This window comes from Adiantum capillus-veneris, chromosome 13 (assembly GCF_014529385.1).
Source record: "Adiantum capillus-veneris isolate H3 chromosome 13, ASM1452938v2, whole genome shotgun sequence".
Classification (NCBI taxonomy): Eukaryota; Viridiplantae; Streptophyta; class Polypodiopsida; order Polypodiales; family Pteridaceae; genus Adiantum; species Adiantum capillus-veneris.
In genome coordinates, this window is record NC_140943.1 from 3,799,417 (window position 1) to 3,813,364 (window position 13,948).

The 13,948-nt window shown below is 44.6% G+C and overlaps 1 protein-coding gene across 2 annotated transcripts in view; it reads right to left on the reverse strand.

Annotated features, from left to right (window-relative positions):
- The window catches only part of LOC147443533 (uncharacterized), an 88,856-nt gene that overhangs the window by 18,852 nt on the left and 56,056 nt on the right, over nt 1–13,948 (reverse strand). For both annotated transcript variants that reach the window (XM_086526334.1, XM_086526335.1), the window contains exon 3: nt 6,770–7,041. In XM_086526334.1, coding sequence (XP_086382460.1) covers nt 6,770–7,041 — 272 coding nt within the window. The remainder of the gene's footprint in view (nt 1–6,769; nt 7,042–13,948) is intronic.

The window sequence follows — 13,948 nt, forward strand, 5'->3', positions numbered from 1 at the left end:
TCCTTCGTTGATGCCCTACCTCTCCCTTCTTCTCTTTGTTGATGCTTGCTATCTCCGCATGCAAAGAAGGCCTCCTATTATTAGCGTGTGCCCTCCCTTAGCAATGGCGCCCGGCGTCATTGACGTGGCGCGGGAGTCGTGCCAATGACGTGGCAATGTCGAAGTTCGAGCGTCACCAAATCGGGCAATACTGGCACTGAAATCGAGCGCGCTGGCGAGCTATGCATTTTCTCCTTCCTGGCCGTGCTCAACGGAGCTCTCTACAACCCAGCGCAATCTCCTTTCTCCGCCCTGCGCTGTTCGCTTCCTACCGTCCCCGCCATCTCTCCTTTTTTTTTTTAATCTTCTTCACACACGTTATTATTGGGGTGCCCCTTTGATCAAATGGGCGGCACTGTTTAATGGCCCTTGGGCTCCTTGGTTGGCTTGGGCGGCTTTGCTTAATGGCCTAGCTTGGGTGGTCGGCCTTCGAGCTCCACAGTAGGCATACATTAGGCTCCTTGGTTGGCTTGGGCGGCTTTGCTTGGTGGCCTAGCTTGGGCGGGTCGGCCTTCGAGCTCCACATTAGGCATACATATTCGCCAAGGCACCACCAAGCTTATTCATTGGGCGGCCACGGCATTTCAAAAGACGACATTTTTGAGAACTCAACAAGAACTTTCTGTGCCTTTGTAACAGCACCACATCTCGCATGCACTTGTCGAACAAAGCACATTGCCAAGCATGACAACTTCCTTGAGTAGTCCCGCAGTCAATGCATTCCAAGAGACCACATTCCGTACACGAACCTCTTCAAGCACTTTTTGTACTTTACGGGAAGTACACCACATTTTGCGTACAAGTACCGCTATTGGCAATATACCCTACTATCAATGCACTGCATAAGATAACATTTTGGACAAATTCTCCTTGAGCACTTACTCTTTTGCATTCCAAAATCCCGGCTGCAGCTCATTGACTGAGCTGACCGGAGTGGTACGGAACCGGCCCCCGGTGAATATTTACCGGCCAATATCTTGGCAACCGTAAACCCGATCACCGATCTAAAAAGACCGACGGGCTCCAGAAATTGAGCACTTCAGGCCCGTGCATTCATTTCATTTCTGTCACCTCAGCTGCAGTTGCCCAATCCGGTACGGATCTACAATCGCCTTAAACTTCAAAGTGCCATAACTTCTTCACCGTGGCTCCAATCGACGAGCCGTAAAGACAGGCCGGTAGAGCACTTCAAGCACTACAGTTCTAGATCATAATCTCTCATCTGTGGTCACTGCAAGCATACTCATTTTTGGCATCATTGAGACATCTGTTGGCCCTTTTAAGCCGCATATGGCATACATTACTCGTTAAACTTGGCATGTTAACAAGCCTGATCACTGCTCAATAATCATGTAAGCTTCAAATAAGCTTGATGTACATTTTTCTGGCATCTTTCTTAGCATGGGAGCCGAGTTGCACGACAGCGCTTGAGATCGAATTCGGCTAGGCTTTCTTTGGCTGCCAAGCGTGCGTGCTCATGCTCACGCTCTAAGGCTGTCATTCTTTCTTTGGCCACTTCACGCGCTTGCTCACGCTCACGCTCCAAGTCGGCCTTTCTTTCTGCTTCTCTTTCTGCTTTTCTTTTTGCGTGTTTGAGATCCAATTCTTCCTTTCTTTGCTCCCATGCTGCTTGTCTTTCTTTGCGCTTGCGTTCCAAGGTAGCGCATTGCGCTTCTAGTTCTATTCTCCTGTCCATAAACATCTGCTCCGAAGCCTCAATAGGAGTTAGTGCAATCCTTGGCGTAGATGGGGAAGGGGGAGGGTCGGAAAAACCTCCTATTGGGGAAAATTCTTCTTCACCACCCTCATGCTCATCACCTCCATGCGAAGTATCCATTCCGCTTCGGGTGATGACCATCCACTGAAGTCTTGGGTTCTTAAGTTCACGAGGATGTGGGTCTTGGGATTCTTGGGTTCTTGAGTCTTGAGGTTCTTGAGGATCTTGAGGTTCTTCTTTCGCTTGCAATCTGTGTTAGAGAAGGATCTTCTCTTCACCCGAGTTCTTCTCTTTTCCGTGGGCGCACCCCTTGGCGGCCTTGCGCTCACACCAAGGTTGCTTTTTCCCACCTCACGTCGATTGGCCGGCCGCTAAGTGCACGGTCCGCTCTTAATGAGTGAAAAGAGGCACAAGGGGAGGCTGGACAAGCCCTTCTTTCTTGGGTTTCCTGTCACTCTTCAAAAACACGATTAGGAATCGACATGCCCAAGAGGTCTTGGGTTACGTGCAACCGCAACAAGCAAAAAAAAAAATCTTGTGGTTCTTTCCTTGAGTGATACAAAACACTGCCAAAGCTCTGATACCAATGTAAGGTGCAACGGGTGCGAATGTTGAACTTTGCTCAAGATGAGTGCTCCGAACTGTGCTCAAGGGTTTCTTTTACTTACGTAAGGGAGAGCCTTCCGTTCCTTTAGTGAGAGAGTGCAATGGACACAAACAAAGTGAAGAACAATGTGAATGAAGGTTCTGAGACTCATAGATAGAGAGAGAAGAATATGACACCAGAATGTTGTCAAACCCTAATCCGAGGGTCCCACTCTCTATGGCGAGAGCGGTCTACTATTGATTACACAAATCTCTACAATGCTTGGATTTGCCGACGATGAGGACGACGATGAGACTGGCTGAAATCTGAAAATGCTAAGGGCTGAAATCTGCAAATCTTTATCTGTTGAATTATGACTCTCTCGGTGATGACGACGATGCAACGACGACACGCTGAAAACGCAGATGCTGAAATCTGCATTTTCCGGGCTGAAACTGCAAACTACGCTGGATCTGACCGTGCAACGAAAATCTGCTGTGGGAAGGTGAGATTTGCGAGGTTTGGTGGTTCTACTGTGATGTGTGACTGCTAAAAACTGAAAACGCTGGTGCTCCTTGGTGTTTCGTCGAGGTGAATCTCCAAAACGCAGGGGCTGATCTGCAAACCAAAACACTAGGGCTGGAAACTGTCTACTGTGGGAAATTTGCTAACGCTAGGGCTGATTTGCTGTGGTGTTGTGGAATCTGCTAACGCTAGGGCTGTTCTGTGGTCTCTTGTTGTTGCCGAGACTGATCTGTCATGCAAAAACGCCAGGGCTGGTTCTGTGGGAAAAACGCCAGTGTCTCTTGCTGATGCAGAAAACACTATGTGTGGGGGTCCTGCCAAGAAGGTGCTTGTTGAACACTTTGGTTCTTGCTGCCTCTTCTTCCAGAAAGTGCTAGCGCTAGGTTTGCTTATATACTTGGCTAGTCAAATTGCCCTACCCAGTTCCCAACAAAAGTCACTTAAAAATAATAAGTGAAAATTGGCTAAAATAGGAAAAATAGGTCTATGCACTGTAAAAATGCTCCTGATGGTTTCTGATGGAAATATGATGATCATGATGTGTGCAACCAGAGGATATGCATCTACTCTAAGTGTCTAGACATGCACGGTCTGCAAACAGACTCACAAAAGTGCCAGATCACTTCCTATTCTAGACTGACTGAACTGAACTGAACCCTTGTCATGAAGTACCTTCTCCACATACACATAGGGTTAGATGTGCACGTGACATGAAAGATGTGTACTTTGGCAAAAAGGGTTCTATGCTCTGAAAAATGCTCATGCTGAAATGATTGTATTGTGCAAGAGAGGGATGCAACTATGACCGGCCTGGGCATGCACGTCTTGCTAGAGGCTCACAACTATGCCAGGCTAGGTCCTACGCTAAGACTGACGCTAGACTATGGCAGAAGAGAGGAACGAGGGGAGGCTGGACAAGCCCTTCTTTCTTGGGTTACCTGCCACTGTTCAAAAACACAGATTAGGGATCGACACACCCAAGTGGTCTTGGGTTACGTGCGATCACAAGAAGGAAAAAAAATTCATGTGGATTTTTGTGATTCTTTCCTTGAGTGATGATACCGAACACTGCCAAAGAGTTCTGATACCAATGTAATGAGCAGCAAAAGTGAATGATGGTGTAAGCTTAGGATGAGTGATCAGTGAGTGCTCAAGGTTCCTTTTACTTAGCAGAAGGGAGAGCCTTCCTTACTTAAAAAATAATAAGTGCAAGAGGTGGTTCATATGCACTTTGGCAAAAAGGGTTCATGCAGTGGAAAATGCTCATGTTGGGTAATGATGATAATGCTAGTGATCATGGGTTGTGCAACCAGAGGGTATGCAGTTCGTCTAAGTGCCTGGACATGCACAACCTGCTTACAGGCTCCCAAGGGTGCCTGCCAGAACACTTCCTAGGCTACCTAAACCCTAGAAGTAGGTCAGCTTGCCACATGCACATAGGGTTAGATGTGCACGTGACAACCAAGGAGAAGATTTGGAACTCATTTGCACTCCCGATGCGAGAGGAATGTGTTTTGGCATCTCAAGTGAACTACCCAATGTGATCCTATTATTTATTTTTTCTTTTAGGTATTTATTTTACTTATTTATTAAAGTCTAGGTAGGGCAATTTACCCCTTGCCTCCATTGTATCACACACTCAATTATTCATTGCCAAGGTGGATTGGTTCAGGAGACTCTCTCTCTCTCTCTCTCTCTCTCTCTCTCTCTCTCTCTCTCTCTCTCTCTCTCTCTCTCTCTCTCTCTCTCTCTCTCTCTCTCTCTCTGGTTGGTCTCTACACTTCCGCATCGTTGACCTTGACAAAATGAAGGGCTGAAAACACAGATAATGATGAAGCCGATAATGGACAGCAAGGGGAGCACTCAATGCAGTGAGGGAATTGGCCGAGAAGAGGCTCAATGGGATGCCGAAGGTCCAGGCTGCAGCAAGGAGGTTAGCGTTAGCAGACCCATGACGTCTCCGGCGATGGAACGGACTGAAAATTGAAAGGTTAGCCGCTAGGGCTGATCCGGCACGGATGGCTCGCAATAATGAGCAAAAAACACCAAAGGGCTGATGATGCAAACTGCTGGGGCTGATCTGCAAAAATGCTAGGGCTAATGGCTAGCATTGGCTATCTGATGGAAAACACTAGTTGTTCTGCTTCTTTTATAGGATAGAGATACTGCTTAAGTACCCATCAAGACTTGGGTAGGGTAAACTTTTGATCTCCAGAGTCTTGAAGAAACTCAGTACGCTGAACTTTGTATTGATGTATGCTCATGTGTGTGCGCATGTGGTGTGTGTTGTGTTTGGGAGCATATGTTAGTACCTAGTTCTACAACCACTATTGGGCACTGACGACGTTAATGGGGATGTCATGGTATTTAGTCAATACTATGCATGATGGAGCTGATGGTTATACTGTCTTGTGGGTGACTACCACAAGTCTATACCTTGCACTTTCCTTCAAAGGTGAATCTCGGCTAATCCTCCATTCATCTAGGTATATATAAACTTTAAGACAAAGTTATAAAAACAAATCATTTAAAATGATTTATTAATAAACTTCGTTGGATTCCTCTTAACCTAAAACAACATGCGCATCATGCCAGATGGCCACCCTAGTGTAACAACATTTGTCAAAACGCTTGTACATACCATTTATGCAAGAGGGTTCCAAGACTGGAAAACCTAATCTAATGGACTCGTTTGGACATGTAGGTCCTACAAGAAAGCTCACAAAATTGCCAATACTAATTCTCCTACGACTCTAGACACTTCTATCTAGAGATAAGTACAGAACTAGCTCTGGAAGTCGATGAAGCATGTCCACGTGGCACACAAAGCCATGTGCACGTGACATCTACTTTGTTGAGTATTGTTTTTCGCAAGTGTAATCATGATGATTCCTTTTCTTTTAAGAGGGTGGTATGTCACAATCTATTGAGGGAACACAATCATCAATGTATTGGCAAGAGGATGTGCAGAGAGCCACTGTCATCTGTTGAAGATAACAGTAAACAAAGAAATACCAACAGGGGCGCCTAGCTTAGTGCCCACCACTTCTCCAGTGCAAACTCTCTCTCTAAATTCTCTCTCAGCAAGGAAATCACTATTTAAAGGTATTTTCCAGTTCTATGCTTACAAGTCTTTTCAATACTTCACCACCTATCAAGAGATGCCAACCGGTTTTAGATGAGATGTAATGTGCATGGAAATTTCTCCTTGTCATGTCAAGGTGCCTCAGCCCTCCAGGTGTATGCTAAAGTTTGACACTACCAGCCACTTGAATAGACATACATGTGTGTACATCCTTCAGCAGTGTCATCATTTTGTCATAGAATTCTGTTGGTGAACGAATCCCCTCTGCTTGTTAAACTGGTTGTGCACTCCAAGAACTAGTTTCTAAGGTGTTTCAGTAACATACTCCACATCACCAAATGAACCACAATTGACTACACAAGAATCCATTGGCAGAATCATCCCTTACAATGTGTACTAAGCAGATCTATGAGAAAATCAAAGTCAAAAAGTCAATGTCAGGAGGCGTTTCTATAATGAGTATTGCAGCTGCATTCTCCCTTCAACAGCCAAGGCCTCTAACTTGTATATGGGACTTCAGAAGATTTTGATATTAGTGCACAAAATAAATGTAGTTCTATAGCTCAATGAGACCAGCAATTATCTTTACATAGCATTGTGGCCAGAGGTATGCTCTACCTTCTGCTACCCACTCTACCTGATGACAAAACCCTTAAGTATTTTGCATCTCTTCAACAAAGAACACTGTTTTGGGACAATTACAAACTAATGTGAACTTTAGATTTCTGCCAAAGACTAAAGATCGACACCATACTACACAATCAGCCTCAGCCCGGAACTTCAAGAGTATTTATGATTGATAGACAAGATAACTCACCTTAGCCTTTCCCGTGTTCTATTTTTCCAATATTCAGCAGTAGCGTGGGAGTCAATCATAGCACCGCCAGCATTTGGGAGATGTTTCACGAACTCCAAGTTGAAATAATGACCCCGCATCTCATGAATCCACCACAAAGTCTTCCTCAACATTTTTGAAAGGTCTTCCTTGATAGTAGCATCAATCCATTTTCCAGCCACAGCAGTATTCAGAATTATCAAGTCTGCCATCTTTACAGACTCAACCGTAATTAAGCCTCTTGCTGGTAAAATCTGCCCCAAAAACAGCTTGTGTCACTTGCAGTCAAAACATAATTAGAGGACACCCGTTTATTTGGCCCTCAATAAAGACCAAAACAATGTTGAAAATGCTTAGAAACGTAAAATAGTCGATCAACCAAGACATGCCCGTGATGTCTCACTCAACTCTATCACCGTTAACTCTCAAAATACCTTCACATCAAGTGTGTTCAAAAAATTCTCAAATGTGATTTAGGTGGTTAAATTATATGGAAAACTAATTCTTTATAGAAGCTAGAAATCGTGACTTATTGTCTATAATAAAACTATAGAGTACCTACTCTAGATTTTTTTCAAAATTAATAGTGCTTCATAAGTGGGTCCTAAAAGTAGGACTCATTTGTTCAATTATGAGCATCTAGCATGACCACACACTTGATTATTACACTGTTTGTCAAGTGCACATGGCTCTGTGTGCCACGTGGACATACTTCGTCGACTTCCACGGTCAATTTTCCACGTATCACTACATAGGAGTGTCAAGAATCATAGGAGGATTAGTACCGGCAATTTTGTGAGCTTGTTCACAGGACCGGCATGTTCAAACGAGTCCATTAGATTAGGTTTTCCAGTTTTGGAACCCTCTTGCATAAATGGATTGTTGTAACAAACTTGGGCACCCCAAGTCTAGATTCTGTCGCGACATGAGAGAGAATCACCTAAAATACTTCACAACTTTAAAATCATAGTTAAATTTGGTCGACACGGCCCGGCATAGTTCCGTGCCAAGAGAGATTGGCCCCAAAGACTGGCCCCCCTTTCGGTATTTCTTTTATATTGATCTTTGAGAAAAGTATAACTTCCGCAGGGTCCTCTGCTCTCAGACTCTGCGTCCAGATGCTCTGAGAAGTGAGGCCCTTAGGGCTATTTTATTCTTACAAGGGATGCCCAAAAGCAGAGCCCCAAAAGCAATTAAACTCAAAAGCAAACTGTCCCAAAAGCTTTTAAACTTAAAAGCAAAAGTAGTCCTCAAAAATTGGCAAAATGCAGCGAAGGCAAATTAGGAATTTCGTACAGCTACCACGTCAACATGTCAACGTGAATTGCGAGCGTCCGTAAGTTGCCACGTCATCAGCCAGCCAGCACGAATTCTGGGCAATCCGTACAGTTTGCCACGTTGTCAATCTGTCAGCACAATTTTCAGACAGTACTGCCACGTCATCAATTTGTGACATACACCCCTCTTGAAAGAATTGTAATTGCCTTCGATTACACTTGCAAAACAAACAGAGGCCATAAACTGTCTTAGTAGAGACTGACTGTTAGTACCAACGCACTAGACACGACACATCTAGCACTTGTAAAAAGACGACAGTCACATCACTGCACATGACATCAGAGGATATCACATGACACTCAATCACAAAAACATTCATTCCAAATCTCAGACCATGACTGCTAGCAACGTATTTAGTAACCACATCTAGATCCATTCTGGACCTCATTGATGTCAGAATAACTAATCACATATTGCGATCATGCCTATGGAGATTTTTATTTTTATTTTTTTTCTACTCAAGCATTGTCATGTGCAAGTAGTCATTCGCCTCAAGCACTGTCGTGTGCGAGAATCTGTCACCTCAAGCACTATCGTGTGCAAGAATCGTTTTCGGGGATCCCAATCCATCACTATGTTCATATTGAACAGAGTGGTCTAGTCATTCATTCCATTGAATCGGTCGTGATTTATGATTCATTATGAGGTACATTCGGGAGCTGTCACCGCTCCAAAATCATCATCATCTCATTCTTAATCCTGTTATCTGTTCACAAATAGCAAGTTCCATTAGTTTCCTTCAAAATGCATGATACTTATCGTTGTCAGGTTCATTCTGGAGCTGTCATTGCTTCGAATTTGTCATCCATTATCATCGATTTCACCTGTTATCTGCACACATCTAGCAAGTTCTTCCAGAGAACATTAATGTCATACATAAATCAAATTCATCGTCGAAAATTCCTATTTCAAAGTACTTAATTCACAAACTTAGTTCGTATTGAACATTGTTTCAATCATTTAGTCATCTCATCCGTCGAGAAGTCTTGATGCATCTAGATCTCTGTGTAGCCATCTCATCGCGCAGGAACTCTTGATGCGCTCACCACAGCATCTAATCATCTCATTTATATGGGAATCTTGACGCACTAGAATCATTCAACATGCGTCATCATTCATTCATTCAAATTTATCATTCTTATCTCGAATCAAAAGGATATCCGATTCGTTCCTGAGCTTCCGTCGCTCTCGATGTCACCATCTCATCCTTGATTTCACTTGCAAAACAAGCAAGAAGATGGCTCACCTCGTTGCAAAAGAGTGGATGTCCAGCTCCATGCTTCCCGATCCATACAGAAGCGAGGATATTTCCGGTTATCTGTTACAAACAACCAGATTGTCAGTTCATCAGTATCCATTTTAGTGTCCTTTCTAGTATCTGGTTCATCTTCTGGTCAAGAGTTCTATTCCAGCTCTTCCTGCGAGTAAAGCTTTCGCTTTTCTGCACTCGTCTGTCCTTTCAACTTTCGTCTCATCCAGAGAAGAGAATCAATGGCCTCATGACATCTCGACTGAATCTCATCAATCGGGTAATCTTCAGGTGTTTCTCAAATCTTGGGTCTCTAGAGTACTTCATCAATCTTTTCACACCCATGTCATCCTGCAATGGACGCTTGTATTTTGCTTTGGCAAACTTCTCCATCAAAAAAAAAAATTTACCCCAAATCTGCATTCTTTTCATCGATTGTTGTGGCGGATTTTCAACTTGTTTTTGCCTTCCCACTAAGAGGTGTTATCTCCATCAGATTCTTCACGAGAACCCATATGTAATCTGCGATTCTTAACGGCTTTATGCCCTCTAAGACAAAGCGATGAAGACGGGAGCGCGCTCGATGCACGATGTATGAAGGGTGGGAGTGGCTAATAAGTCCGCCCGAAGATACCTCAAATAACAATTTCCAAGAGTGCCCTGACAGCAATTTCATAGAGCCGGTATGCTTTGAGAAAAGCACACGCCTGATGCTCTGATACCACTGTAACAAACTTGGACACCCCAAGTCTAGATTCTGTCGCGACACGAGAGAGAATCACCTAAAATACTTCACAACTTTAAAATCACAGTTCAATTTGGTCGACACGGCCCGGCGTAGTTCCGTATCAAGAGAGATTGCCCCCAAAGACTAGCGCCCCTTTTGGTATTTCTTTCATATTATTCTTTGAACAAAGTACAACTCCCGTAGGGTCCTCTGCTCTCAGACTCTGCGCCCAGATGCTGTGTGAAGTGAGGCCCCTAGGGCTCTTTTATTCTTACAAGGGATGCCCAAAAGCAGAGCCCCAAAAGCAGTTAAACTCAAAAGAAAACTCTCCTAAAGGCTTTTAAACTTAGAAGCAAAAGTTCCAAAAGCAACCAGTCCTCAAAAACTGGCGAAAAGCAACCAACGCAAATTACAGAATTCTGTACAGCTGCCACGTCAATATGTCAACGCAAATTGCGGGCGTTCGTACAGCTGCCACGTCATCAACCAGTCAACGTGAATTCCGGGCAATCCATCAATCTGCCAGCGCAATTTCCGAGAAGTACTACCACGTCATCAATTTGTGACATTTGTACAAGCGTTTTGACAAAGTGTTGTTACACTACAATGGGCATCTAGCATGACCAGTAATTTCTGGAAGGGTCTCTTTGAGAATTTAGGGACAAGGCTAAACTTCTCTTCGGCCTATCATCCACAATATTTTGCCATTTTCGGGTCCTTGGCAAAATTGAGCATCATCTTTGTTGCATCGCCAATCAATTGACGACGCTCTATCTCTCTTTGCTCCGCCTGAGTAGGCCGAGGCGGGCCATACTCTCTGTCTGAATCTTCGTTGTGATCCCAGCCCGCATCTCCAGATGTAGAGGGAGTCGACTCCAGATGCAGAGGGAGTCGACTGATCATTGCCTGAAGCCATAGGTGCCGCGGAAAAAAATTCGGGGATCTAATTTTCCGTAGAAGAGAAATCGGCCGTGCTCTGATACCACTGTAACAAACTTGGACACTCCAAGTCAAGAATCAACCGCGACAGCACCAAATAACCACTTCAAAACAATTCACAGATCACAATAGATTTGCACTGGCCCGACGGAGTTCCGTGCTTAGAGATATTGGCCCCAAAGACTGGCGCCCCTTTGGGTATTTCTTTTTGTATTAATCAATCATCAAAGTACAAGAGAGCGGTTAGGGTTTCACTCTCAGACTCTGCGTCCAGATGCTCTGAGAAGTGAGGCTCTCACCACTAATTTAAAGGTTACAAGGGATGCCCAAAAGTAGAGCCCCAAAAGCTTTCAAAATCAAAAGCATCAGTTCTCTCTCTTAGAGAGAGTCTCTTTTTTTTTTTTATTTAAAAAAAAGCAAGTTCTCTCTCTTTCATGCAAAAAGCAACGCCCAAAAGCTGCCAGCGCAAATTGCGGCGCAATTTCCGGAAAATCCGTACAACCCTGCCACGTGGCACTGGCGCCAGAAATTAGGGTTTCAGCCAGCAGTTAGGGTTTCCAGAAATTAGGGTTTGCTGCGAATTAGGGTTTCTAGCAGTTTTTAGGGTTTGCAATAATTTTAGGGTTTTTGGCAGAAATTAGGGTTTCTGTTGTCCGCCACGTCATCACTTTGTGACAATTGGTGCAATCCGTGGCGTAGATGAGGAAGGGGGAGGGTCAGAAAAACCTGCTGGTGGGGAAAATTCTTCTTCGCCACTGCCATGCTCATAACCTCCATGCGAAGTGTCCATTCCGCTTCGGGTAATGACCATACATTGAAGTCTTGGGTTCTTAAGTTCACGAGGAACTTGGCTCTTGTGGCTCTTGGTTCTTGGGTTCTTGAGGGTCTTGAGTTGTTGAGGGTGTTGAGGTTCTTGAGTTCTTGAGGTTCTTGAAGTTCTTGAGGTTCTTTTTTCGCTTGCAATCCGTGTTAGAGAAGGATCTTCTCTTCACCCGAGCTCTTCTCTTTCCGCGGGCGTACCCCTTGGCGGCTTTGCGCTCACACCAAGGTTGCTTTTTCCCACCTCACATCGATTGGCCTGCCGCTAAGTTAACGGTCCGTTCTCAATGAGTGAAAAGAGAAACAAGGGGAGGCTAGACAAGCCCTTCTTTCTTAGGTTTCCTGTCACTCTTCAAAAACACGATTAGGAACCGACACGCCCTGCGACCGCAACAAGCAAAAAAAATTATGAGGTTCTTTCCTTGAGTGATACAGAACATTGCCAAAGCTCTGATACCAATGTAAGGTGCAACGGAAGTGAATGTTGAAATTTTGCTCAAGATGAGTGCTTCGATCTGTGGTCAAGGTTCCTTTTACTTACGGAAGGGAGAGCCTTCCGTTCCTTTAATGAGAGAGTGCAAGTGATCACAACCAAGTGGATAAACACTGTGAATGAAGGTACTGAGACCTAGAGATAGAGAGAGAAGAATACGACACCAGACAAGTTGTCAAACCCTCCTCCGAAGGCCCTTCTGTCGGTGGCGAGAGAAGTCTATGCTATTGATTGCACAAAACTGGTACAAGATGCTGATGCAAACTCGTGAAGCTTATGATGCAATGTGTGTCTAGGTTGGAAACGACGGCAACGACGACGTATAACTGAAAATGCTCCTTTCGGGCTGTTCTTTATCAGCTGCAATCGCTGGATCTATCTGCTAAATTTGCTGTTGAAATGCTGAGTTCTGCTGCTGCAAAAACGCTGAATTCTGCAGGTGCAAAAACGCTGAATTGCTGGCTCTGAAGCGCTGGGTTGCATTGCTGAAAAACGCTGATATGCCAGGCTGAAAACGCTGAGGCTTAAGGAATGAAAATGCTAGCCCTTCAAGGGCTGAAAACACTAGGGTTCAAGGGAGTGGTTCTTGTTGAGAAGTTCTCTAGAGGGCCTGTTGCACCTAGTGCCCGTGCTCTCCTTCCTCTTCTGCCAGATTTCACTAGCTCTAGGTTTTCTTTTATATTGGCTTGGCTCATTTGCCCTACCCAATTCCCAACAAAAGTCACTTAAAAACAATAAGTGAAAAATGGCTAAAATAGGGAAAATAGGTTCTGTGCACTGGAAAATGCTCCTGATGGATTCTGATGGTAATGCTGATGATCATGCTGTGTGCAACGAGAGGATATGCATCTACTCTAAGTGCCTTGGAATGCACGGTCTGCGAACAGACTCACAAAAGTGCCAGAACACTTTCTAAGTTAGGCTAACTGAACCCTTGTCATGAAGTAGCTTGTCCACATGCACATAGGGTTAGATGTGCACGTGACAATTTATTAATAAGTTTGATCAGGGCTAAGTTTCTGGGTGAAACTGCCTCACATCTGCCGATCCAGGAATCCGATTGATGCGGGGAATGGTTCATTGGATTCCTCTAACCTAAAACGGACAGACTTCTGGGAATGAAAGTAGAAAAAGAAAGAGCAACCCAGAGAAAAAGGATGCACGACCCAGACTTACTCCTCAGGAGCGGACTCGCTACATCAGGGAGGGAAGTGCTTTGGATGCGGGGAAACTGGACATATCTCCGCGAAGTGCCCTAAAAAGGCACAGAAAGAACAGAATGACAAGGACGACGAAAGGCCTGAGAGTTCGAGAGCAGCTGAGGACCGTGTACGAAAAGGAAAGATGAAAACAGGATTGGTTCCAGATTGTGTGGGTACTGATCCCGACACCATGGATGAGAGTACAGAACTTTGCCGAGCTTGGGGCAAAGTGAAAGATCAAGAGGCCCTGATTTTCTTTGATGGAGGAGCCAAGGCCAACTTCATTTCACCGAAATTGGCGGCGCGGCTCGAGATTACTCCCGATCGGATGGGACCACTTGCAGAGGCAGTTCTAGCGGCACCCAGCAGGGACGTAGCCATTACACCTGTCATT